The sequence below is a fragment of the Poecile atricapillus genome, chromosome Z (genome assembly GCF_030490865.1).
Source record: "Poecile atricapillus isolate bPoeAtr1 chromosome Z, bPoeAtr1.hap1, whole genome shotgun sequence".
In the NCBI taxonomy this organism is placed as follows: domain Eukaryota; kingdom Metazoa; phylum Chordata; class Aves; order Passeriformes; family Paridae; genus Poecile; species Poecile atricapillus.
In genome coordinates, this window is record NC_081289.1 from 129,185,446 (window position 1) to 129,210,518 (window position 25,073).

Here is a 25,073-nt window from a genome sequence, read left to right on the forward strand (position 1 = left end):
GGGACACTGTTTATGTTGGTTCTTTTGACTATGCCATAGTGACTGACCAGGGCTGGAGAGAAAAGGACTGCTTTACTTTGGTGATGACTCTTTTGGGACAGCTGACATGGGGGAACAAAGTTGACCTGCTAAAGAGCCTGAACCAAAAAGACCAGATACGGTCAGCAAATCAGCATTCTCATTTTCTGGCTTCAATGTCCCATGTAGGGATCCATGAGCTGCTTTCTTCCAAGTGCCTCAATACAAGAGGTCAAATGCTCTGCAGTTCACCACAGTTTTTCTTTTCTGAGTGAGTATGATTACAAAGATAAGACTCAGATTCTAGCAGTGACATGTGATTGAAAAGTAGCTGACTGATGCTTAGAGCAAATAAGACAGATGTTATGTTGCTAGGAAAATAAATACGTTCAAAGAACTGATCATGGTCTTAGTCTTTAAGTTCATCAAAAATGATTCTCTACTAGTTTTTAAAGTAATGTGATACTTCGGATGCCTGTGACACTGCTGTGTGTGGCTATGTAAATAGTGTCCCTCTGGCAGCTTGCTCTACTTGGTTCTGAAGTAGACAGCTGTTCAGAAAGACTGGGGCATCTAACATGCTACAAAATTCTTTACAAGTACAGTTGACAGATATTTGTGTGCTACAAAAACATAGAATTAGCTTTCAGTCCTCTTCTGTATATATAATGCCAATCTTCAGATCTTGATGATAGAATAATAAAACATCCGTCCTGTTTGTGCATTGTTATTTCGGGTCTGGTTAAATTAACAGAGAGATTAAATAAGGTCTTGACTAGGTCCAGTGACCATTTGCCTTTAACTAGTCAACTCTGTAAGTCTCTTGTAGAAAAAAATAATATTAGGTATGACTTAAGTATTCTCTGTAGGAAAAAGTGTGTGTATTTGTGTGAGGACAGCTTGTGCTGGTTGCAGATACAGAAACAAAGTGTTCAGGGTTACAGTGTGACTAGTAAAAAGACAAGACTAACTAACTCCATTAGATGAGATTTGAAGTCTCTTGAGTTGCATACCTAAATTTGATGGAGCAAATGCTTATTTTTTCCTTCACCCTTGTTTAGTGACTTCCTTTTTTGTTGCACAATGTGTAAATAAATATTTTAAGTATTGTATCAACGTTATGGTCATGATGTTGCATTAAATCTCATTATGTTGCTCAGGAATTTTGTGTCATTTTGTTTCACTGTAAAGTAGGATTTTATTGTTTTCAGCTCTTAGTTCTTGTGTTTATATGGAAGTTCACTTCTCCCTGTTTCAAAATGAGAAATGTGCCTATGAAAGGTACCTTCCACACATTTCTGCAAGTCACTGTCTGGCAGACATGTCAAGTTTTTTACTAGACTATTGCTGCTGCTGTTCACTGTTTAGTGTTTGTCCCCATGAGTGTAGTGCCAGATCCAGACATACAAAGAATAGCCCATATCCAAATCATAGTTTAGATAGTTTGACAGCTGTCAAATACAATTTTTTTTTTCCTACCTCATTGCTACAACATATGCTGCTCTCCAGGGGAGACAAAAGCTTTCTGTTGATAACCTTAGTGCTTGGCTTCTGTTGAGATGGCTGAGTGCTGCTCAACTGTGTCCTAAAAATTACTGTGGCATATAAGCCTATACAGTCACTCATGTGTCTGCTGTTGGGCTCTTCCAGAATCCTTAGTGTGGTTGACAGAGCAAAAGTAGTTGAACTGAATGCCTTTGCAGCATGTTGTCACCATAGCTCCTCATTCACTGTTCAACTCACTATTGTATCATCATTCTCCTCATTAAGTATCTAATTACTTTAATAGGCTTTCCTGACACCTTTTTTCCCCAATTATGAAGTGGTTGCCTGATGGTTTGGAGATGAACTGGAAGACCTTATCAGAAATGAGCAACTGCCATGACAGAAGCTGCAGGTTATGACAAGGAGCTGCAGGGCAAAGTGAAAAAGAATAGGTAAAGATTTAGGTATTAGTGTCAAGATATTCCAGTGAGAAGGTAAAGGATTAGGATTAGGTGATACTGTAAGCATCGTAGTTATGCCAGTACTCGTTATTAGAGCACAAGCTTTAATGGAAGAAAGCTGCATTAAGTCAACTTCCTTCCTTATTTAAACAATGTTTATTTGACACTGGTGTGTATGTGTATGTTGGATTTTTATTGCTTTTTTTTTTCTTTTTATTCTTTTAATGATGGTTAAGAGAGAAAATTTAGTTAATTATTTTGATAATTTTAAGTAGATGGTTTATTTTTGCTTAGAAGTGTTACATTTGTTAAACTATTCTTGTTTTAATTAGTTCTCATTATTGTCTTGAAAGGAGCTGACAATATCAGGAAATACTGGAGTCGTTACTACCAAGGATCCCAAGGGGTAATATTTGTACTAGACAGCGCCTCCTCTGAAGATGATCTAGAAACTGCTAGGAACGAGCTACATTCTGCTCTTCAGCACCCACAGTTATGTACTTTGCCATTTTTAATATTGGCCAATCACCAAGACAAGCCAGCAGCTCGCTCAGTACAAGAGGTATGTTAATGTGGCAGCTTCTTGCCTGTTTGTATTTACTATCTGCACACCACTGATCCACTGTCACTTATTACCCTGACATCCTGGTTAAGGACTGGCCTCAGTTTCTTCTTTACTGTAAGTGCGCAGACCAGGAACAGTCCCAATCCCTAAAAACTTAGTCCACTGTACTCTATACAAGCTTAGTTCTTCTGGAAAACAGACAAGTAATAATTGGATACAAACAGATCTTCTGCTTTCACCATACTTTGCTTAAGGGAGAAAAGATGTTTTAAAAACTACTCTTATGAAAAGCTGCTGGGACAGTGATTTTTTTGTTCAGCTTGAGTTTTTATTTGCTCTTAGTTTTAATTTTGCACTGTTCCATTACTCCATTCTTTTCAACTGCTTAAAGCAATGCATTGTAGCCATAGGTTGTCTTTTTTATGTAAAAGCTTTTTTCTAAACTGCTGTGTACTGATGTAAGGTCAGAGTTGCAACTCCTGTTCTGAAGTCCTTAACTGGTTCTGATCTTCCTGTTCCAAGGAGTAATGTTTTTGTCTAATTTTTAGCTATCACAGAGTAAATTATGTAATTGTTCTATTCAGTGTACCTTCTGCCCTTCAATTTCTGAGAAATTTGTCTTGTCTACATTCCTATCATGTCAAATACATTTGAGGAAATGCTGAAAATTACTTATGAAATTGTAGGAAGAAGTTAAAATCTGATTGTGTCATTCTGTTCATAAATGTCATTTAAAGGACTCCTCCTCTTAAAGATATGTGAAATCTGTTTGTTCTGTGAGTGCAGCAGAATGAAAACTGTTCAGCACCTTACTGTATTCCTGCTTTGTGTTTAAACTGATTCTTTGTTCGATTTTCTTTTTCTGAAATATGAGGTTTTAGACTTCCATCTCAAAACAAACTGTTCTGTAGGAGAACTGCTCTTAGCACAGTATAGTTGAACATACAGCCTTTACTTCTTTATTGCTACTTATGTCTCCTGAGTCAAAAGAAATTAAGCTTATTATATGTTAGGAAGTGGTATAAATGTGGCTGGAGTATAACAGTGTTTTTAGGAAGAGACTGTGACAGCTACGTAAACTACACCATAAAGCATTCTTTAAAATTGTTGGTCCTTTTCTCTGAGAACTCATTCTTAGGAAAAAGTTAAAAAAATGGAATTTGGATTTAATATACCAAGTTGCATAAAAAAGTAAACAAAAATTATGCAGGGATAGAAGCTACAAGTTCTAGATATTGTTCATATAAAAAAACCTCCAGACTTAGAAATAGTGAATATTTAAAGGAAATGTAATATGGATTTTTATGTCTAAGTTTAATAATTTGGCCTAGTTTATTATACAGCATAAAAACAAAGCGTGCAGTTGAAAAACTTCACACTTAAGAAATTACAGTACCCTGAGACAAAACTGATTTGATTTTATCATCCAAATGTAGTCTTCGTGCCTTGGCTTTAACTTTTTCATGGGGCAATTCACAGATCAGAGAAATTTCATAGATTACATATTTCATCAATAGAAGGGCTGTTTCTTACATGATTTAAGTATTTCTTATTTTGCTATATTTTTCATTTTTAAAGCGGTCAAATTTGGTTCAATATTAAATGAAGTTTTTAATAGCAGATAAAATTTTCAAAATGTTCTTTGTTCAGTTTCATATTAATAATGAATGCAATGCCAGTTGGTTTGCTTTACAGCAAATTATACTTGTAGCTCTCTCATTTTGCAGCTGAGCCCATGTGGATAGACTTTTGGGCCTGAACTGCATTTTTTGTGTGTTTAGAGTTAGCATTTCTTTTCTTTTATTGGCAGTACCCTTGTTTTCACCTCATTCTTCATTACCAGTTGCTTGAAATCTCAGTAGGGTAGTAGATCTCTATATGCTTACAATAGCATTTAAATGGGTTTATAGTGTGTGCTTTGAAAAAAAAATCTTAGAGTTTATTATTGTAACAAGACAAGTCTTGATTGCTAATGTGAGTGTGTATGACATGCAGAATACAACAGTTTTATTAAATATGCAGAGCATGTATGTATTTTCAGGAAAAAACCCCACACTATATCAAGAGCTCAGTGAATTCTGAAGTTTTTTAATTAAGAGTAGTGGAAAGCAAATTAAAGACAAAAGGAAAAAAAAAGGAAAAGAGAAAAAAAAGAGAGAGAAAAGAATGCCAAAGTTGTTACATTGTCCCTGAAAAAACTGATTATCTGTGTTTGCTGTATATGCAAAATAGAAGCCTTCTTTGGTCATTTTTACCAGTGCTGAAATGGTAATTTCTTGCTTTCCTAAAGGCTTTGCTGTGCTATTGTCCTCATTATTGACATGTGGAATAGAAACAAAATGATGAATCATAAGACCATTGCTTGTATAAAACCAACATATTAAAATATGTAACAAATGTAATATGTTGAGCACTGAGACTCTTATTAGACTGTTTTGCAGACCTAAGTCCATTAATTATAGGTATTTTCTTAATTTTTTCATGTGTCAGAAGACAGATTAATCACAGTTGAAATTTAAAAATTTGTGTGCATTCTTTTAGGCAACGAATTGCCTTTCTTTAATGGATATGAAAGGACTCCTTGGAGTATAATTAAGGAAAATGTCTGAGTTGAGTGGTGCATAATGGGAAATGTAGAAAAATATTTATCTACAACAAAAATTCTTCACAAAACTGTGCAAGTGCCAAGCAGTTTCTGCAACAGATGTTAGTTATATTTTTTTGTTGGGAAGTGCAGTTGCTTCAGTTTTTCAAAATGTTGTACTTTATTTAATGTTTTTTTTTTCCATGCATTACTTAGGTACAAATTATAGAATCTAGAATCTAGCACGTAGAATCTACATGCTGCATGTAATAAACAATGTCATGATTAGTTCAGTTCACAGCTATAATAAATACTTGCAAAAATATCCAAATAATTTATTTAATTTATGAAATGCAATTTAACCTAATTCATATTACAGTATATGCTTCATATTACTGAAGTGACCAGGGAAAATTGCAGGGGAAACTGAGCTGAAATACTAATCAGTAAATGTAATCCTTTTTTTTCCTAAGTTCTGTTGATGGTTAGCTGTTTCCTAGTTAGATTTTGATTTTAAAATTAAATCAAAAAAAGTAAACTTGGCATGGAATTTCATTGTAGAAACTATAAATGAAGATGTCCCTCATATTTCTTTTATGTAGACTTCTATGGTGATTATTTTATCTTCCCATGTCAAAGATATTTGTAATTTGTTTTGGTTTTCCTGTGATAACAGCACTTACTGACATGTTTTCAAATATCTGCTAAGTGCTTTCAACTGAGCCATGCTGAAATAAAGATTGCATTGTTATCCAGGCTGTAAAACTGATAAAATTGTTTTTGTTTCAATAGGTTCGCTCCAGAATAACCCTATTTTAGACTAAAATTACAGTAATGAAGAATTAATCATATGTAAGTCAGTTCTGACTGTCATTTTGGAAACCTTATGAAACAGCAAATAAAAACTTTTACAAATGAAAAATAAATGTAGTTACTCAGCATGTGAGGGAAGATGGTGGCATATCAGTTTGGCCATGGCTTCCAAAATACAGGGTGCAGTTCCAAAATAGTTTACCTAATTATATGTTTCTTTAAGTAAGTTTCTTCCTGACAGAATGTGCTTTTGCATTTCCACACAAAAGTACTTTTGATTATTGAAACTGGTTTTGATTAGTCAGATTTCTCTCACAGACTTAAAATATTGCAGGAGAGTAATGGTAATAAAAGTGCTTCAAATTGCTTTACAAGGGAACAGGCATTACTGTGATTATCAACTTTTTAATTTTTGTTTTGGGATGTCTTGACTTTGTGTATGAGTATCAAAAGCTGGATATTGCAATGGATTCTTGTGAGTTGAACCAGTGTGCAAAGAGCCACTTTTCTCCCAGGTCAGAGCAATATTCAGGAGCTGCATGTGTTGGAAGTTGTCTGTAGCAGTTATATTTTAGGGGCAGGCTATTCTGGATGCTCATCTGAATCTCTTCAGGACTCCTTGAAACCATATAGGACTGGCCAAAGGAGGAACCAAGTAGAATTAATTTTTCTGGTTCACTGGTGAAGCAGCTACTTGTTCGGCAGTGTGCTGACTTTGGGGTGTTTCTGTTTTTATATTTAGGGCTCTTTATAAAGTTTTAGGTGCATTACATGATCATTGTAGGTCCACTCCATTTGAACTATTTTATTCCAAGACCATATATGTGAAGAAATTCATAGAGTATAACCTGGTTGTAGGTTTTTCTTCAGTTATCCAAAAATTCAACTAATAAATTTCTTTCCTATATTTAAATTTGTGACTTCTAATAACAGAAGAAATCACTAAAGATCTATTCTAAATTCCCATTTTAAAAAATACTAAAACTTTTTCATGTAGACTTACTAATTAACAGTAAATCAACCTATTAACAGTCAATTTGAAGACTATGCTGTTGGTTTAAATATAGTTGTCAGGAAAAGAATAAAGTAGAAAACTTGCTCTGATCACAGATGTTGTTTTTTTTTTATTGCATCCAAGACCTTACTTTAAAGTTGAATTGATGAAGGTGTCAAACTCCATAGGAGAGTCATGTTGATTTTCCTTTTTTCCTTTGACAGAGTAAGATTTAAAAAAATCTTTTAAGTGCAAAAACAATATTTTCAAAAGTGAGTTTGAAAGGTTTGTTGCATATTAACATAGATTGTGATGCATTTATCTAGTTGAGAATATATGGATTTTGAATCACTATGTTTAATATTGGTTTTCTGCTAGCAGATTAGTGGAAGGTGACTGTCCTTATGAAAAGAGCCATCTTAGGGCTGTGAGGGCTGTTACCTCTTACTCTGCCATTTTCTTCGCTGTTCTTTCTGTCTAGAAATAATTTTGTAAATAAACAATGTCTTCTTGAAGCCTTAAATATCTTAAAGCTAAATAACCTTTTCAGGAGAATGCTCAGGTTTGCCAGCAGCTGTGGAGGCTCTTACTGGTGGTGGGGATCTGGAGCACACTGCAAACTGGACTTTCAGGGCCTGAGTTGGCTGCGTATGACAGGCTCAATTCCAGGGTGTAATCACTTCTCTATATTCCAATGTCTTTGTACTGTTTTTCCATAATTCATGCTGTTTGTGGTTTCTGCTAGTTAGGGGAAAATTGTTTCTCTTTGGAAACCCTTTCAGTGTATGAGTTATAGATGTCATTTCATCACTAGCAATCTGAAAACCTGCATGGAGCAGTGACGTCTAAAGAGGTTTACACTCAGAGAGTGTGTAGTATCTTAGCTAATAGTTTTGAGCAAATGTTTTCTGTAGGAGCTGATACTGCAAAAACCTAGCCTACAACAAAGAGTGAAAATGAAAGTTTTCTCTGCAGTCTGTCCCGTCCTCACCCTAGTCAAGCCTCTCAAATCTGAGTTTTCAAAGACCAGCTGTTGCAAATCTGTGTACTTTGTGACAGGGACATCCAGAGCAAAGTTAAATCGGGGACAGATTTTTGGTTACTCAAGGAACTTTTTCTGAGATGATTTATCTTCAGATTACTGCAGTAAATAGCCAAAATATAGATTCCTACCCTGTTTTTGAGATCATAGTGACCTTACTGACCTTAATATTTGCAATCTCCTCACTGCAAATACTTCTTACCGTCCAAGGTGTGTCCCCTGATATTTGAAGATTGTTTTGGAGCTGGACTCTGCTATTTTGAGTATTGGCTGCTTCCTTCACAACTGTGGCCTTTGAGGGAACAGAAGAGTTATTTGTCAGACTTCAGTTATGAACGCATTTGCAGGAGAGGAGAATATTATTAAATGGTGTTTAGACAGTATTAGTTTTGCCCTGTTTAGAACAATGCAGAAGTACCTCCTATTTGTATTTCTTATATGAACTTCCATTCTGATTAAAAATTTATTCATACCTGTTTGGAAAATTATTTAAATATAAAAGGATCCTATAATAAAAATAATATATAAAAAAATGCAATCTAAAAAGATAAGCAATTTAAATAAATGTGAGTAGATCCATATCCTAGTTAAATGTGAACTACAAAGAATTTTGTACATTTGCAATGCTGAATTCAAACAGCAACTACACCTTTCCTTTACATGAATTTGTGTTTCAATCAAGTTTTAAAGTAAACAAAGTCATAACAGATAAAATCATCAATATATTCATTAGATAAAAAGATGAATTAGTATAGTTGGTAATGTTTTGGTGAATAATATCGCTTAGTACAGCTTAATATTGCTGTCCCAATGTATGTGGGACAAAGAGGCAAAAGCTTAACAAAGAAAAGTATCTCTCTGAATAGCAAATTTCTAGTTGTGCTCTTGACAAATATGTAAGTCTGCAAGGAAATTAATTCAAAGACTGCCCCTAGAAACTCTGATTTGGAATGGTGTTCCTGAAGATAGCAAAACAAACGCTGGAGCACACCTGCAAATGTGCATATATTACACAATGTACAAGGAGATAAAGAGTAGGAGTAGAACAGCTAAGACACACAATTAGAAGTACTGTCCACATACACTGATTTCACAACATGAAGCTGTATTTAGAGAAATAAATCTCTTGAATGGCCCTTTGTAGTGAATGCTGCCAGGTACACTTCTGCAAAAAAAGCAGCTGCATGTCTTTGGGTAGATTTTGAAGAGTATTGCTGTATATAGTTTTGAACATCAGACATGGATTTTTACAGCACTAATTGGGTCATGAAATGGTTGTTTTGTATGTATGTAGATGGTGTGTACTTCAAGTGTTTATTTCATCAGGAGTATTGGTTTGCTTGCTGGCTACTTTGCCTCTCCCATCTTTCAGGTGTAACAGTCTGATTGTATGACCATGTGATGAACTGGTTTGGATCCAAAAATTACTACAATCCTTCCTCAATGTCTTATTTTTAAATAAACTCAGATGAGAAGATAATTGGATAATTGGTGTACAGGCACAAATGAGAGGTGGGAAGAAGGTGTAAAACTAGAACTAGTGTGGAAAGTTGGAGGTGTGGAACTATAAAATCCAGTGAGTGTTGGACCACATTACTTCTCACTTCTTTTTGCTTATACCCCCCAGTGAGCCACAGTAAAGGAAGTTTATACAGGAAATATTAGAAAATAATTTTTCCTCTTGCTTAAAAATGAATGTTCTATAGTATGCATGCAATTACTTTTGCTGGATTTGGGAGGAAGGTAGGAAAGAGGCATTTATTTTCACTATGTACTTGGAAAATTTCGTGTCTTTGTTGACTTCCAAGCAAAAAAAGGAGAGAAAATGTCATTCAAAGAAAAGGAATTGGCTGCACTTGCAGAACTAAGCACAATGACTGTAAAGATAGAGCACAGTCTCTATAGATAAAAAGTAAATTGATTAGAGAAAGTTTAAAATGCTTTCAGATAAAAATCTATATGCATATTTTAGTAAATATTTTTAATAAATATTTGTATACTTACAGGTGTTTATATGGTATTCAGTAAAGACTGTTAGAGAAGAGCACAGCTTTTTACAGTCTTTCTGAAGCCCTTTTTGCTTGGTAAAAAGTTGGTGTGCTTTAATGGAGAATTAAATGAAATTCTGAGGCCTGTTGGATACAAATCTGACCACACAATCATTGCAACCCTTTTGAACCCCTATGCCTGTGATATTGCTGTTCTGGGGAATTCTTGAATGCTCAAAAATTTGATTACCTTTAGTGACATCTTACATGAATAAGAGAAGATGTATTTCTTTCAGAATTGCTAACTATTACAAATGGAACAAAATAGTGGCTATATAACTACTTTCCAAATATAACTATTGTTCTAGCAAAAATAGTCTCAGGATCAGTTGAAAAAGAATGGAAAAGTATTTAATAATGAATTGGATAAAGTTTGTGAAATGTCTTTGATAATAAAAGTGATTTAGTATGTGTTTTTCTTTCAAACACCATTCTTATATGTATATAGGTATGCATATGTATTAGAATGAAATCTTGAGTTCAATAATACAAGCTGCTGCTTTTTAAAAGATGAGGACTTATCCTTCTGTTTTTCTTTTTAATGCTAAAATAAGTTTGCTGATTAAAGGCAAGTTAAATATACTGTGAACCTTGTATTTAGCAAGGAAAAAAATCATGTTCTGTAGTTGAACTGTGTAATTTATATTTGGTACTCAGTATAAAAAAACTAAATTGTAAAAGTGTTTTTCAAGTTGATTGTGATCACATAATCTTTATTCCATTAGAGTAGGTATGCAGTGTATGAAATTAATTTCTGGCCACAGTCCATTCTGCAGGAATTAGACACTTACTCTCTTGGGAAATCATGATGAGCTTGTTTATTGGTCATGTCAGGGAAGTTCAGCAATAACCACAGCAGGAGAAAAATCTACCCATTTTATATCTATGTAAGTATTTCAAGTTAGATTTTAGTTATGTTCCACAAAAGTAGAAAATTTTCAGCTGCACCAGTGCTACTTGTGCTGTGACACAGCACAGGTTATTATTGTCTGTAATTACCAATGCCCTGAAGACCTTGCTGGAAATATGTGTATGCAGAGTTTCTTAAAACCTGCATCAAATAGAAGGTGCTCAGAGCTTAGCCTGAGCACTAGAGGCTTTCTGTTCCTTATCAAACTCAACATTTCTGAAGATGCCTGGGGAGAATTTCTCTTGAATATGAGCTGCAGCATGAGGGAAAGCAAACCTGAAAATTGAGGTATCACTGGCCCATCCGAGGTTGATTTTCTTTAGATGTTTTAGCATAGAAGTCCTATGAGTGAAAACAAACCATAAACCTCTGGTGGTGGAGATGTTGGCATGTAAGAATTCATGAAACAAAGATGCCTTCCCAAGTGACAGGATGGGGAAAGGATCATCTTTGCATCAGTGTCCTGGATGCTACTGAAACAATGCTACAATTGTCAAAGGCCAGGAAGGAAACACTGCTGTAAGGTGCTATTTAATTCCTTCCTATCCATTCTCAGTTTTCAACTAATTTTTTTTTACCCTGGGATTCTTTCAAGCCATTTTGCTCCTGGAAAAATCTTGGATGCTCTCTGGGTGGTGGAAGATAAAAATCAAAGATTGTTTTGAGCTTGATTGCTGGACAAGACACTGCTGCTTTTGCAAATGGAATGAGCTTGAGAGGAGTAACAGGAGGAAGGGGAGGGGTTTGCTGACAAGTCTCATGCACTTCTTTCCCTATTAACTTCCCGAGACTTTACTGGCAGTAAAGCAGATGAGCTGAGTAGAGAGCATTCTGAGGTTCAAACAAAACTGAAGAATGGAACGGAGTTCTGAAAATTCAGAAGTAGTGAAGGGCCCCACAGTTCAAGGTTGATGAGGATGCAGTACTATGAGTTTTTACTTAAAGAAAATTGGAGCCATTGAAGGCCTTCTTCTATAGCAATATAGGCTGAGAACAGTGTCCATTATTTCCTCAGAAACCACTTCTGTTCAGTGCATAATGACATTTGGTTCAAAAAGAGGAAACCTTTTTCCCATCCGCTTCTTGCAGTGATTCAGCACCAGATGCCGACATGCTTCTGAAGAAACGTGAATTATCCACTCTAGCATCTGGGAACAATCGTCTTCATAAGACTAGAAGCAGGGTTTTAAATATAACAACATTATTCTAATGATGATTTGTTGATACTGCAGCATATCATTAGTCATGCTGGAATCTTTATAAGAATAAATGTTTTCTCAAAATAGTTTAAATGTTTAGAAAATCTATTACAGCAGTCTGACATGAAACAGTAAGTTCTGTTAGAATCTGAACAGCCTGAAATTTTGAGTTAGTCTAGAAAAGAACTTTGTGAAGGATGAAACAAATTAACTACATAATATATTTTAAAAAAGGGCAAATTTAACAAATTTTTTACTTGAAAATGTGTTCTTTTATTATTCAGATTTACACACATCATCCTTATATTATTTTTTCCTACTGTTTTCAAAAACAGAGATTGCCAGTGTATTGAATAATCCATAGCTATGGCTGCACATTTCTCAATATCTTTGCTTTTTCTGGTCTTCTTTGTTATATTTATTTGTTCAGATTCTGATTTGATACAAAGTTGCAAGGGTCAGAAGGCCTGTGCTGTGTTAATACTGTCTTAAAAGTTAAGACTCAGTATTAACGTGTAGGCATCTTTAAAGTTGATGTATGCTGGAGTTCCATTTCAAGTATTAATAGGCATCTATTGCCTATTAATAGATGTGTGAGGCATCTAGCAAACTAATAAAAAAAAAACCAACAAAAAGCCCAACCTGCATTAGTGAATGAACTTTGCTTAAAAGACTGTAGATTTTATCCACACATATCTACAGCGGTGGATAATTGGGATTACTGCATATACTGTTATATATTTGCTACAATGACATTATTTATTTAAAAATAAGTTGTTCCATCTATCTTTCTGTTAATACAAGCTTTTCTGTAAATTTTTTTTTCAATATTTTATCAAAATGTATTATCACAGCTTTTACATTCCCATTTTGGTTTTTATTGTACTTTGGTAATAAATGCTAAGAAATTGTTTGGTACATTATATGAAACATTTAAGTACTTAAAGGATTTCTTTCCTTTGATTTCTTATAGCTTTGTTCTGTTGCAGTAATGCTTTTACAGCAGGCCATATATTAACTACAAATCTACTACAGATATTCTCTTCCAGTTTGTTTACCTTTGCTCCTTGCTGCTAATTACGCCTTTACTCATGGCTGAGGATAAAGGGAGTAAGAGAGTGAAATTTGAGTCACTCTCTAAGGCAGGAGAAGAAATCTTTTCAGGGCTGTAAACAAAAAGATGCTCTGTCACTAATATTGCAGGAAACAATCAGGTCCTGTTAGCTGCAACAGCATCTTCGTTAGTGGCACAATGTATATTTGTTGTTTTAGAAATACATAACTCATTTTGAAGTTAAGCAGTATTAATGCATGTGATATCTATAATCTGTGTTTGCACAGAACCTTATTAAACAGTCAGTACTCTTCATTAAGTAATTTGCTCTGTTCTTTGAATCAGAATGTATTACTTGAAATTATTACTGTATTTAAATTTTTTTTTTCTTAATTCAGTTTGGGCTTTTTTGTTTTTGTAGCTGTTACTAAAAAATTGCCCTAGGTACTTAAAAGACGAACAGAGGCTGCAGAAATGGTACTGCACATTCTTGAAGTATTGCACATGCCTGCACATCTGTCATGTACCAGAAGAGTTCAGACTATGTAGTTTTGCTTGACTACCTTTTTTTGTGGACATGCTACTTGTATTATTTCTCATGAAGTTGTATTATTATGTATTATTTGTTATTATTATTATGATTATATTTGTTTTATAATCATAATATATTTGTTATTATTAATATAGTTGTTTTATATTATTAATTTATTTGTTGTTATTATTATTAATTATTATTAAAGTTATAATTGAATGAAAATTGATGTTGACTCATTTTGGAATAGCTAAGTATTTGTGTGATGGAGAGAAAATCTCCTATTATCTTCTGGTATTATTCCTCTTGCTAATTTTCTTAAAGTAAATTTGAGTTTTACTGGTGCCTCAGTCTTAACACTTTAGAAATACTCCTACTCTTATAAAATCTTCTGAAAAAAAAAAACCCAAAACATTTTAAAGCCAAAATTGACTGTTGTTAAAGGAGGGGGGGAAGCTTAGTATTTTTGTATTCTGATTTATTATACAGAAGGCTGTTTTTTTACAAAAAAAGGGCTTTTTTTTCCTTCTTGTTTTTTTATCTTCTTTTTTTTTTTTTTTTTTTTTTTTTCCCTTTTTTTCCCTCCACTATTCTCAGTCTCTTTTGATCATTGATCTGGGTGACCCCACGCTCAGGGGTTTTTTCTTCATTTGACATGGACAGATTTTTGAAGTATAGCTCTCCTTTGGGAACCTCGGGCAGTTCCACTTGACTAACCTGTGATCTAATGAGCAGTAATGCAGGGTTACAGTGACCATTTTGTTTGCTTTGAGGGAGGATGGCTAGACAGAGAGTGGGAGAGAGGCGGTGTCTGCTGAGAAAAAAGATGCAGGGTGATCGAACAGTGTGAAAAAGACTTGTTAGCCCACATTAGTGTGCCTGATTTACTTCACAACAGGTCAGGAAAGGCCAAAGGCAGGGTTGTCATTAAATTGCAAAGTTGAAAATCCTGGTATTCAAAAGCATTCAAATTTCTGAAAGTTGTAAATTAGAAAGTTTGTGGTTCATGTTGAATTTGGCAGAAAGATATACAGAAGTACCAGCTTCTATAAAACATGAATGGTACATTATAAAATCATGCTGTAAATAAAAAGAAAACCAGCTTTTTAAAGTACTTTCATGGTTGACTGTTTTACAATGAGACTGGGTGCGAAAGAAAGGCCAAACACTAACAAGGTCGTTGCACTTTCTTTATGAGCCCTGGGGACCCCTTAATTATGTGCCCGTGCTGCTTATTTTGAGATCTGTAGAGTGTATGTGTACACGTGTTTGTATAATATATATTTTTTATTTGTATTTATTAAATCCATACACATATGTATATGCACATATGCATATGTATTTAAAAACAAAATTTTAGCTCTATTTGCCCAGGAATGTAGATTTTAAATCTTCTGCAGCATGTTATGGTACTTTTTTTCCGTCATATCCTTGATTGTTTCTCTTGGAGAGAACATTAATCTTCGTGCCTTTGGTCTTGAAATAGGCATAGATTTATCTTAAGTTTACATGTACAAATGCAGACACACACAAAAATTGTCTTTATGTACTAAAGAGTTATTTTTCCTAATAGTAAAGCTTGCTTCTCACTTGAATTGGACTTGACAGCCTGCTGCTTTGCAATTGCCAAAACAAAAAGTTGAAGCTACCTATTCCTGAAATTACATTTACTCTTCTGTTTCATTCACTTACTTGGTAGTGGCCTCAATCTCCATGAGTTGAAGAGTACAAGCAGTTGCATTGATAGCCTTTAACTCATAGCAACCTCTTGTCATTGCTATTTCTGATCTGTCTGGCTTTAGTGAAAATCGAAGCGCAGCCTTTTAGCTATATTATCATTGTGCATTGTAGCAGTAGGTAACAAAACAAATGGGTGGTCTTAGGGGTAAGATACTTTTTTCTGTCTGTTACCAGAAGTTTCACTAATTGATTCTTACTCTTGTTGGCAGTCAAAAGTCAAGTTTTCACTATTGCCATGCAACTGTGTTGACTTCTAGATTGTACTGCATAGACAGAGGTAGTTGTCTTGATCCTTGTGTCTTGTTGCAATTAGAAATACATGAAATTAAGCAGCTGAGAAGAGCTGACCCATAATTAAGACTATATTTCTTACTGGACTTCAGGGGCTGTGCTCCCACTGATCATTCACATAATTTCACTGACATTTAAGGGAGTGTCTCTTCTTGGCTGAAGCAAAGAGAAGACAACAGGATGTCAGGCTTCACTGTTCACATTGAACATTAACTTTTGGTTTTAACTTGTATTTGATTATGTATTAATATGTGGTGCCAGATTATTTTTGGTTTATCTTGGTCATCTTTTGTTTACAGTGAATATATGGTATAGTTTTACCTCCTGGTAACCTGAGGTTTAAGTGACAGTTGAATGTGGGTAACAAAGTACATTTTTTATATTCAGTGCTGCATTTCTCAACTAATTTCACAGTATGTCACTCCTGTTTTTAACACATTGTAAAATTCACTTATTATTAGAATTTGAAATAGGATTAGTTTATTTTGAAGCAGCATGGTGTTCAAAGTGGCTTAGTTGTTACTATACCCAAAGACTAGTCTCAAAAAAATTTGCTATGGTATGTATGCTTCAATTTTCTCGAGTATTTTAACTGATACTTAGTTGCAGCAACTTGGTGGAGATACATCTCAGGAAACCCTGCACTGGGCTAGCTTTCTCTGTAGCTTTAGGTTATGTTCGTGAATGGAAACTTATTAGGGCATAAAATGATGAGAAAATGTTTAACAAATCGGAATACCGAATCAAGGCACATTTAAGCCTTACTAGTATTCTCTTTCCATTTACTTTCTCCATTCCCTAAATAATGTTGTCTGTGCAGTCTCTATGCACTCTTTATTAGCTCTTCTATTTGATTTAATTATTCAGTTACTCAGTGTGTCTGAATTAAGTCATCTCCGCCAATCTGCTTATTACAAAGCATTTGGTCAGTGAGAAGAGACTAATGTCATCTTGCTGGACTAATTTTTGTGGGTGTGTGTTTAGGAGTCAAGACACTGGAGCAGTATTTCAGAGTTGGCTTAAAAAAAAAAGTCAGTCCAGGAATATATTATTGATAGTGCCAGTCGCAGGCTCTGGAGAGGCTTACTCATCTGAAGAAAAGGGAGATTTTCATATGTTCTTCTTAGCTTTCCTTAAGATATGAATACCTTTTGCAGGTTGGTGCTTGGAAATGCTTTTAGAGAACACAAAAAGTTTGCTGTGACGTAAGTTGTTTTTACATCAACTTGCCAGGTATTATAAAAATGATTAAGTTCTTTTTTGTTGGTAATATTGTTGCTTGCTTCAGGAAGACAGCTGACAAAAGAAGAGGGGATATAGCCAAATGCAGGCTTTTGGAATTTTTTTTTCCCAGTTCATAGTTGCATTTTTAGAAAGCATTTCTTTAAGAAGAGATTTTAACTTTTGATAGAGGTGGTAGAATGCAACATGAGAAGTTTTTCCTTTTTATCTATATGTCATGATATAAAACCTCCAGCAAAACTTTCATGCCGGTTAAGCTATGGTTCCTATGGGTTATCCATTGTAAAATCCTTAACAGTGTGAAGTAGTTATGATTTAATCCACATCATGGATAGGGTGCAAACACAAATTTTAGCAAAACTGAAGAAGCAAAATATAAAAGTTGCAGATGCTCTTTTTCTGAAGAAAATAAGTGTGTCTTCTTACATTTCTCTGAAGCCATTATTTGCATCTCAGAGCTGTATTTGAGAAGTATAACTCTCAAACTCTTCTAAACTGGGAATGCAGTGGCTACTATGTTGCAAAAAAGTGAAGTGTTATATTCTTCCAATGGACTCTGACAATTCAGTTTTTAGTACCTGTAAAATGAGCTTAAAATGTTCCCCAGATATATTTGGCTACCTTTCCTTTTGGAAGCCATTCCTTCTGTGCAATAGGAAAAAAATTTGCTTAACTAAGAAAACAAATTCAATAATGCCACCCTTTCCCTGCATAAATAAGAAGGTGGGGGTGGTAATACTATGTCTGGGAAAGGAAGCAAAAATGCATGCTTGGATATCCATTTCTGGCTGTTGTAAGGAGTGTGCTTGCCAGCAGTTTCTGGCAAGCTTATTCCTTCCAAATGCTCTCCAAACTTGCCAGACATTTAAAAAGTCTTTTGCCTGTTAGTCACCTTTCACTTACTTGTAGCACTAGAAGAAATGTTTATTGACCGAAGAACTGCCTGTTTTGAAATCAGGAACATTGAATTAAGTTTTTTGTTTTGTTACATGTTGGTTTGTTGATATTTACTTGACAGCAGGGTTTAGTTAGGAATATACTTACAGGCTGTTAGTAACCAAACTGGGTCAAAGCTCAAAGGGTCTGCTCTTGTGGGCAGTAAAGTTCAGGGTTTGGCTGATGTTTTTTTGTGCATGTAAAAGGCATCAGATCATCAATCCCTGACCCCTGTGCAGAGGGATGGATGCTGTAGAAGTGGACTACATTGAAAGGATGGCAAAGCACTTTCTCCACTTTTGGTAGAACCTAGCTGAGAGAGAATTAAAAGATCTCCCACATATGGCAGTGGGGCACATAGGACCTCTTTGTGTTAGTTTGGTTCAGTCATGGTCTGGTGTTTAAATCCTCTCCTGGGTATTATTGATCAGGATTTGTATGGGTCTGAGTCTTCCTAAGGCATAAAGTAGCATATGTATCTGAGCCCTAAAACAGTGACCATTCAGACAGAGACGAGTTGGAGGGGGAAATCAGAGGCAATGAAAGAGGAGGAACTTGGCTATTGTCCTAGATAGAAGCATGCCAGAGCAGAGACTAGAAATCTAGCTTATTGGATATAAAATATTTTGCAAAGCTGTCCTTGTCAGGAAGGTTCAGATTTGTAATTATGGTTCTGTTCTTTCTTCTTCATTTTCTTCTCATAATTGCAAAATCTGTATTAAAGAGACACCTCAGTTGTAAGTTGTTATACGAAAGATAACTGGATCTATGGCTACACTGCACCTTCCTTCAGGGTTTTTAGACAGGAGGTTGTCTGGGTCTTTTTGATGCATCTTGCTCTCTGTTCTTACATGTTTAACTGAAGTAGTAGCGTAGTATTGGAGCATGTCAGTCTTTTAATGTAATTGCTTGTCATCTCTGAGGTACAGAAGCAGTCTGCCATTAATTTTACAGTAATTTAAGCACTGGTAGACTTATCAGATACACCACAAAGCTAATGGCCTTTTAATTATTAGTGATTCCAATGAGAGTTTGTATCTTGCATTAATTAAGAGCTTAATGCAAAAGTTTGGACAAACAAAAGAAAGCAAGACTGCTAGCACTAACTGGTGCTATCATTCTAATAACTGAATAGTTCTAATTTTCTCCATTTCTGGCATGGTTGTTATTCAGGCTGCTTCACAGTGCTTTTGTATGCATAGAACCTGATATAGATAGATTAAAGAAACACATCAGTCATAAGAACTGTGGTCACACAGAGAGTCCCACACCACACATATGTTGCTGTTGTGGTCACAGAATTGTTTTCTTTCACTGTAGGAGTAATGCAAATAATTGAAACAGTTAACCAGTATGATGGTCTTCTCATCCTGGTTTTGGAATTATTTCAATTTATGTTTTCTGAAAAGCAAGTTTCAAGTATTCTGAGAACATGCAATGGGTAACTGGGAGTGCTTGAGAATACAGTGTGTATAGCCAGGCTATTGTGATCAGGCAATGAAAGAAGGGTTGACTTGCCCTGCTCAGGATTATCTGCCAGACACTCACTGTGTTAGTTGACTAAAATACATCAAATACTGGAAAAATCTGCTGAAACTTACTAGGTTATTTTATGCATCTGAAAATTAATTTTGTTTTTTTTTCAATTAAAATTGCATTTAAATTTTGAATTTATATTCAAGATACAGATTTTAGTGAACTTATATAAGTATATGTCTCTTTATAACCTGTTGGAGAGCAATAACTGCAAATTAATTGAAAGAGGTAGTGATGTTCTCTGACACTTCAACATTCAAAACCTTTCTTGATTCTTTGAAAAATATTTTGATTTCTTTGATATCAGTTTGTATTCTCTTTTATTTTGTAGTAATTTGAAATAAATGTAGCACTTTCAAGTTCTGAATTGGCATCCTTGAGTTTCTTGAGACATGGAAAATATAGAGCATCTTCTAATTAGTTATCTGTTGTAAAGAAATTAATCTTTAATGCTTCATTCATTTCAGTATTTTAGTATTTTATATTAGTATTTTCCTATGAAGGATGTCTGTCCTAGAAATAGTTGAGTCATTCTCTGAGTTTAATGCTTTTTGAGAACTGTGTTGATTTAATATTCTCTATTTGTGTGATTATTTTCCTCCTTGTCAGCTCAGCTATGGTGTTAGAGAATGCAGAAATAACCAATGGTCATTTTGCTCATGTGTAAGTCAAAGGTTGTAATTCTCCTTACTTGAGAGATTTAAAATTTCCTGTTGCCGTTTAGATTATTTCAGTTGTTTCCATTTCTTTTGCTTGACTTTATGTTCTTAATAGAGTATTAATTCATCCTGTGTGCAAAAATAAATTGTTTCTATTTGGAAGTATTTCAGAACTTCTAAGTCAGACACTTGGGGCAATTATCCAGAGTATTAGCATGAATATACAGAATATAATTGCTAATAGATAACAACTCTTTAATTTTTATTAATATGGAAAAGGTAGTATCAGCTAGCTTGTTCGCTGGAGCTGTTTGCAAGCTTTGATAAAATTCTGAATTTTTCTACCCATGAAAAGAAAGTTGTAAATCTGAATTCCAGGTCTCTTCTATGGAACTTAAATGTTCCTTTGTCAGTTATTTAGTTCTTAATTTAGATCAATGACACATATCAGAAGGCATTGTGAGTTTTGTTAAAGACTACTATAAGGTATTACTACTTGAAATTTGTGGCAACCTTGTACCTATTAAAGAAATTTGCTATTTGAGCTCCACAAAAGACTCACCAAGAAACTGATGTAGTTCTATTGAAATATGGGAAAAATATGCCAGAAATCCTGCAAAACACCATGGGATTCCACAAATATAGCATTTTTCAGCTGACTGCACTCTGGACAAGGACCCTTATTCTACAACAGTGATAGGACTGGTCAGGACCATCAGTCCAACAACCTCTATCACAGTTGTCTCTCTTGCATCTTCTGGCTGCATTAGATGCATGCTTTGTGCAGTGTTCAGAAATAGTGAAATGTTTTCTTATGGCTAGCTTTTTTTCCTGGGACAGATGTGATTATTCATTACCAGGATGTTTATAACTATCTGACTCAAAACCACTCTGAAAATCTAAATTTCTGCTCAGAAGAGGAAAATTGAAGTCTGTTCTTGCTGAGCAAATGTTTACTTCTTGGCTATTGAAAGACTTTCAAAAAGAGTTTGGTTCTGTCACCTTATTATTTAAAACCTCTCTAGTTTTAGTTTGGATTTCTAGATATTGTAGAATGGCCGAGGTTGGAAGGGGCTGTAAAGATCACCCAGTTCCAACCCCCGTGATGTGGGCAGGAGTGCCAGTCTCTAGCCCAGGTTGTTCAGCGCAGTATCCAGCCTGGCATTATCTACCCATTTAGTGGAATACTTGCTGCTCCTTCGAAGGAGGAATCATGGCTATCACCACCATAAGATTTCTGTTCATGAGCTTTCAGGCACCAGGGAAAATTTCTAAAATTAGACTTTATCATTGTAGTTTACTATGGCAAGCATGGATCAATACAACCCTTTTAATCACTCAATTTTACTTCTTTAAATTGTGTGCTTGGTACTGGATCCTGCAAGGTTTTCCTGTACTATGGTACTATATTTTAGGGCCACACCAGCTTTTCTGTATTTCATAACACTAGGAAAATATTATTTACACATAGTGTCCAAAGTTTTGCTTTAGAAGGGCCAGTCTACATGTCTCTTGAAGTCTGTTTCTGAGGCTGGCAGTCTATTGTTAGAAAATACAAGAGGGTTTTTTTTTTTTTGTCATGCAGTAGTAAGCTCCTGCTTGTCTTTGCAGACCCGAGGTTTTCATCTTAAATTTAAGAGGCAAATAACAAGGGAGAAGAGATGAAGAGGAGAAAAGCAAACTAGAGGCCTAGAAAATTCCTTTTCTTTCTTTTTTTCCCCCATGAAACTACTTCTGCAGAAAAAAAAAATATTGACAGACAGGGTGTGCCAGCTAATGTCACCAAGCATTGAGTGAAAAGAAGAATACTAAAAAGCAGAAAATTAGAGCTGTGCTTGCCTGTTCACCTCCCCAAAAGAATTGAAATTGTCAGCATTTGGGACTCCTTGTCAGAGGCTGAGATCCTCACCTGTCTGGTGCTCTGCAAATCTGCTCTGGTGACCATCATCCCTCAGAAATGTGTGTCTGATAGCAATTAGAATTTTACCAAAGAATACTGAAAAAAAATTAAGTACATGTATGTCATGTAGTTTCTGAATTCTTTAAAGATAAAAACAAAGGCCACCACAGAAGCAAATTAAAGCCCCTGGGAGCTGACATGGTTATTGAAAGCTTTAACAGAGCTGCCCTGCTATAGAAACCTGCTTTCCTATTGTCATTCATTTTGGTCTCTGAAAAGAAATTTATGATCAAAGTTTTGTTTGAGCACAATGTAAGCACTCAGATTAGATTTTGGCAAAGTTAAACAGGGATTTAGATATTTTATTTTAACTTTTTTATCTTTTTTTGGCACTTGTCTTCTGGTGAGAAAAATGTTTTGCACTTAAAATGTTTTGCTCTTAAAAAAAGAGTATCTTTTTACAATATTTTATTGAATTACATTAGATCTGTGTTTCTTTTTTTCTATCTCCTACTACTGCTTCATTATAACTCCATCTCCAATCTAGAGCATCTTTTGTGGATGATGTAAATAAAAATACATAAAATAAAACTGGTGTATACTTAAAATATTTTAATTCTTAAGTTGCTGCTATAAATAAAGCTTCCATCTTGAGGATTCTCCAGCAAATGCCCACTGTCCAATTTTTCAGTTATTGGCAGAAAGAGGTTTTATATTTAACAAAATTCCATAATATAATGCTTTCTGAGCATAAGAGTTAGTGATCCACTGTTTTGTTGGATAAGTAATACAGTTTGCTTTAATCTGAGGGGGCCTTTTGAGGGAAAGAAGTTAAGGTGCAAATTAACCATAGTAGGAGAAGTCATTACAATTACTAAGATATATGAAATATGGGTTCATTTGTTGTACTTGTTGTTGACTTGCTGCGTAAGACTTTGTGGGAGCAGATTATTTCTGTTCTCTAGTTTATGTCCATATAGAAGAGTGTTGTAAATGCCCTAAATAGTAATGAAGACAGGAAGTTATATATATCTTCGAAATTCAAGCAGGAGAAGGAAAATTGATTTCTGTGAAAGATGAAGCTTCTCTAAAAAAACAGCTCTCAAAGATTGTGACCATGAAAAGAGTTATTCATATTGATAAGAGGTAACGTAGAACAAGGATCAACAAAAAATATGAATGTGTACTATTCCCTTAACATACAGTCACGCTGGTGTAGGCTAAAATTTTTGAAGTAGCTTTAGAAATGCTGTCTTATGATGTGATCAAAGCAACAAGCACAGTCAGCCAATTTGAGTCTTCTGTCTTGAATGCCCATGGGAAGTAGGGGTATTAACTTAGTCCTGTATGTGATGTTTGTAAAAAGAATGCATTAGAAGCTAAATAACAGATTTAGAAGTCTGCCTTTTAGATTGTGTTGAAAGAAAGAAATCACAACAGAGGTTCCCCCTCTGCTGGTAGAGAGTTCAACATTCAAGACATTTCAGTGTGTCTAGACACAGGTAAATTCAGTTGTCTGAATATATGTATGCAAAGAAAGAGCCACTGTTATACATTATAAACTATTGCCAATTGCTAGAAGAATTTTAAAGTGAAATATAGTACAACTGAAATTATCAAGTTCCATGTCCATTCATTTTAGCTGGCATGTAAGTAATTTATGTCAAGTGCCCAATAGGGAGTGTAAATGATTGGGTTGTCAGTACCTAACCAGTGACTGTTCAGCTTGGTATTTATCCATTTCAGTGCTGTTCAAGATTTTTGTCCTAGTAAACAAACCCTTTTCACTTATCCTTTTTAAGAGATTTTCGATTTGCTTTAATTAATCATCTGCTTAAAATATTGCCCTATGCATGCTTGTCAGGAAAATTTCTCAACTCCTTATGTGGTGGGAAGTGCCTGTGCCAAATTTTGCCTATTTACTTTGAGTACTTGTGAAGAAGAGTAAAAATTTTAGACAAGTAGATTATGTATGGTGAGAAGCAGGTACTTTTATTTACTAGAAGGTGAACTGGCAGGAAAGTACAAATGAAAAGACAAACAAAAATCCATCTAAGTGAAACTCTCAAAGACCTGGGTGAATTTATGCTGCCGAGTGTGTTTGTCCCGAGGCTGGTATGAAATCTGTTGTGCCAGTAACCTCAACAGTGCAGCTTCTTTTCCTGTACCACAGGAGGGATTGCTCCTCAGGAAGGCAGATAATTGTACTGTATCTTTACTGATTTCTTCCAGCTTCTCTTTCTTATGTTTGGCTAGGTTAAAACTCTCTCAAAACTGAAGATCCAGTGTTCAGTAAGGTGATGAATCAGTTAATTTTTTAAAATTTTAGATGTTGTGGCTACTTGTTTGCTTCTGTGTGTATGTGTGAAATAAAATGTAAATGGTTACTACTTTGTAGAAAATATGCCAAGGTTTCAGGTTTTCAAATATATAATAAAATATTCTAATTTTAGTATAGCACATATAACACAACTTTGAGTAGGTATTTGGAATAAATGTTATGACCTATCTCAAGTAATTTCAATTTATTGTGAATGTAATTAAGGCTCTATTACAACTGAAAATCAAAATCTATTTTCCATGTATTCATATATTAATATGAATATAAAAGTTAAATTTATTTATGCAGGCTTAATGTTGTCTCTCCATACATCTGGCAAGACAGAATGCGGTTTTGTACCCTTCAGAGATGAAAATCATAAGAGGACCATGGATGAGTCTACTATGATCATTGAGCTAAACCTGAGTGGAATTTCTTATACCAAAGTAACAGCACTATCAGGCTTAGGGATGTTCACTTTCTTTTAAGCAATGAGTAGTCTTGAAATTCTTACATGTTTTTGTACCTTTTTTATGTTAAAAAAGATAGACAGTGGTAATACTTTTTTCTCCCTTTGTTTAGTATAAGCTGAATGATTTTAATGTGTAAGAAAGCAACTAGGCTTTTTGCCACAAAATTTGATTTAGATTTTCATATTTTTAAGATAATTATGGATTTCTTAAGGCCTTCGTGATCATTCTCTCTGTTCTTTTGAGAAAAAATTGCTCTGGCTCTTTGATTTTA

At 34.7% G+C, this 25,073-nt stretch overlaps 1 protein-coding gene across 6 annotated transcripts in view; it reads left to right on the forward strand.

The window, feature by feature from the left end:
* ARL15 (ADP ribosylation factor like GTPase 15) overlaps nt 1-25,073 on the forward strand; it is a 244,183-nt gene that overhangs the window by 93,983 nt on the left and 125,127 nt on the right. For 4 of the 6 annotated variants that reach the window (XM_058864845.1, XM_058864841.1, XM_058864842.1 and 1 more), the window contains one exon: nt 2,318-2,526. In XM_058864845.1, the coding sequence (XP_058720828.1) occupies nt 2,318-2,526 (209 nt within the window). The other 2 variants (XM_058864843.1, XM_058864846.1) reach the window with 2 other exon arrangements.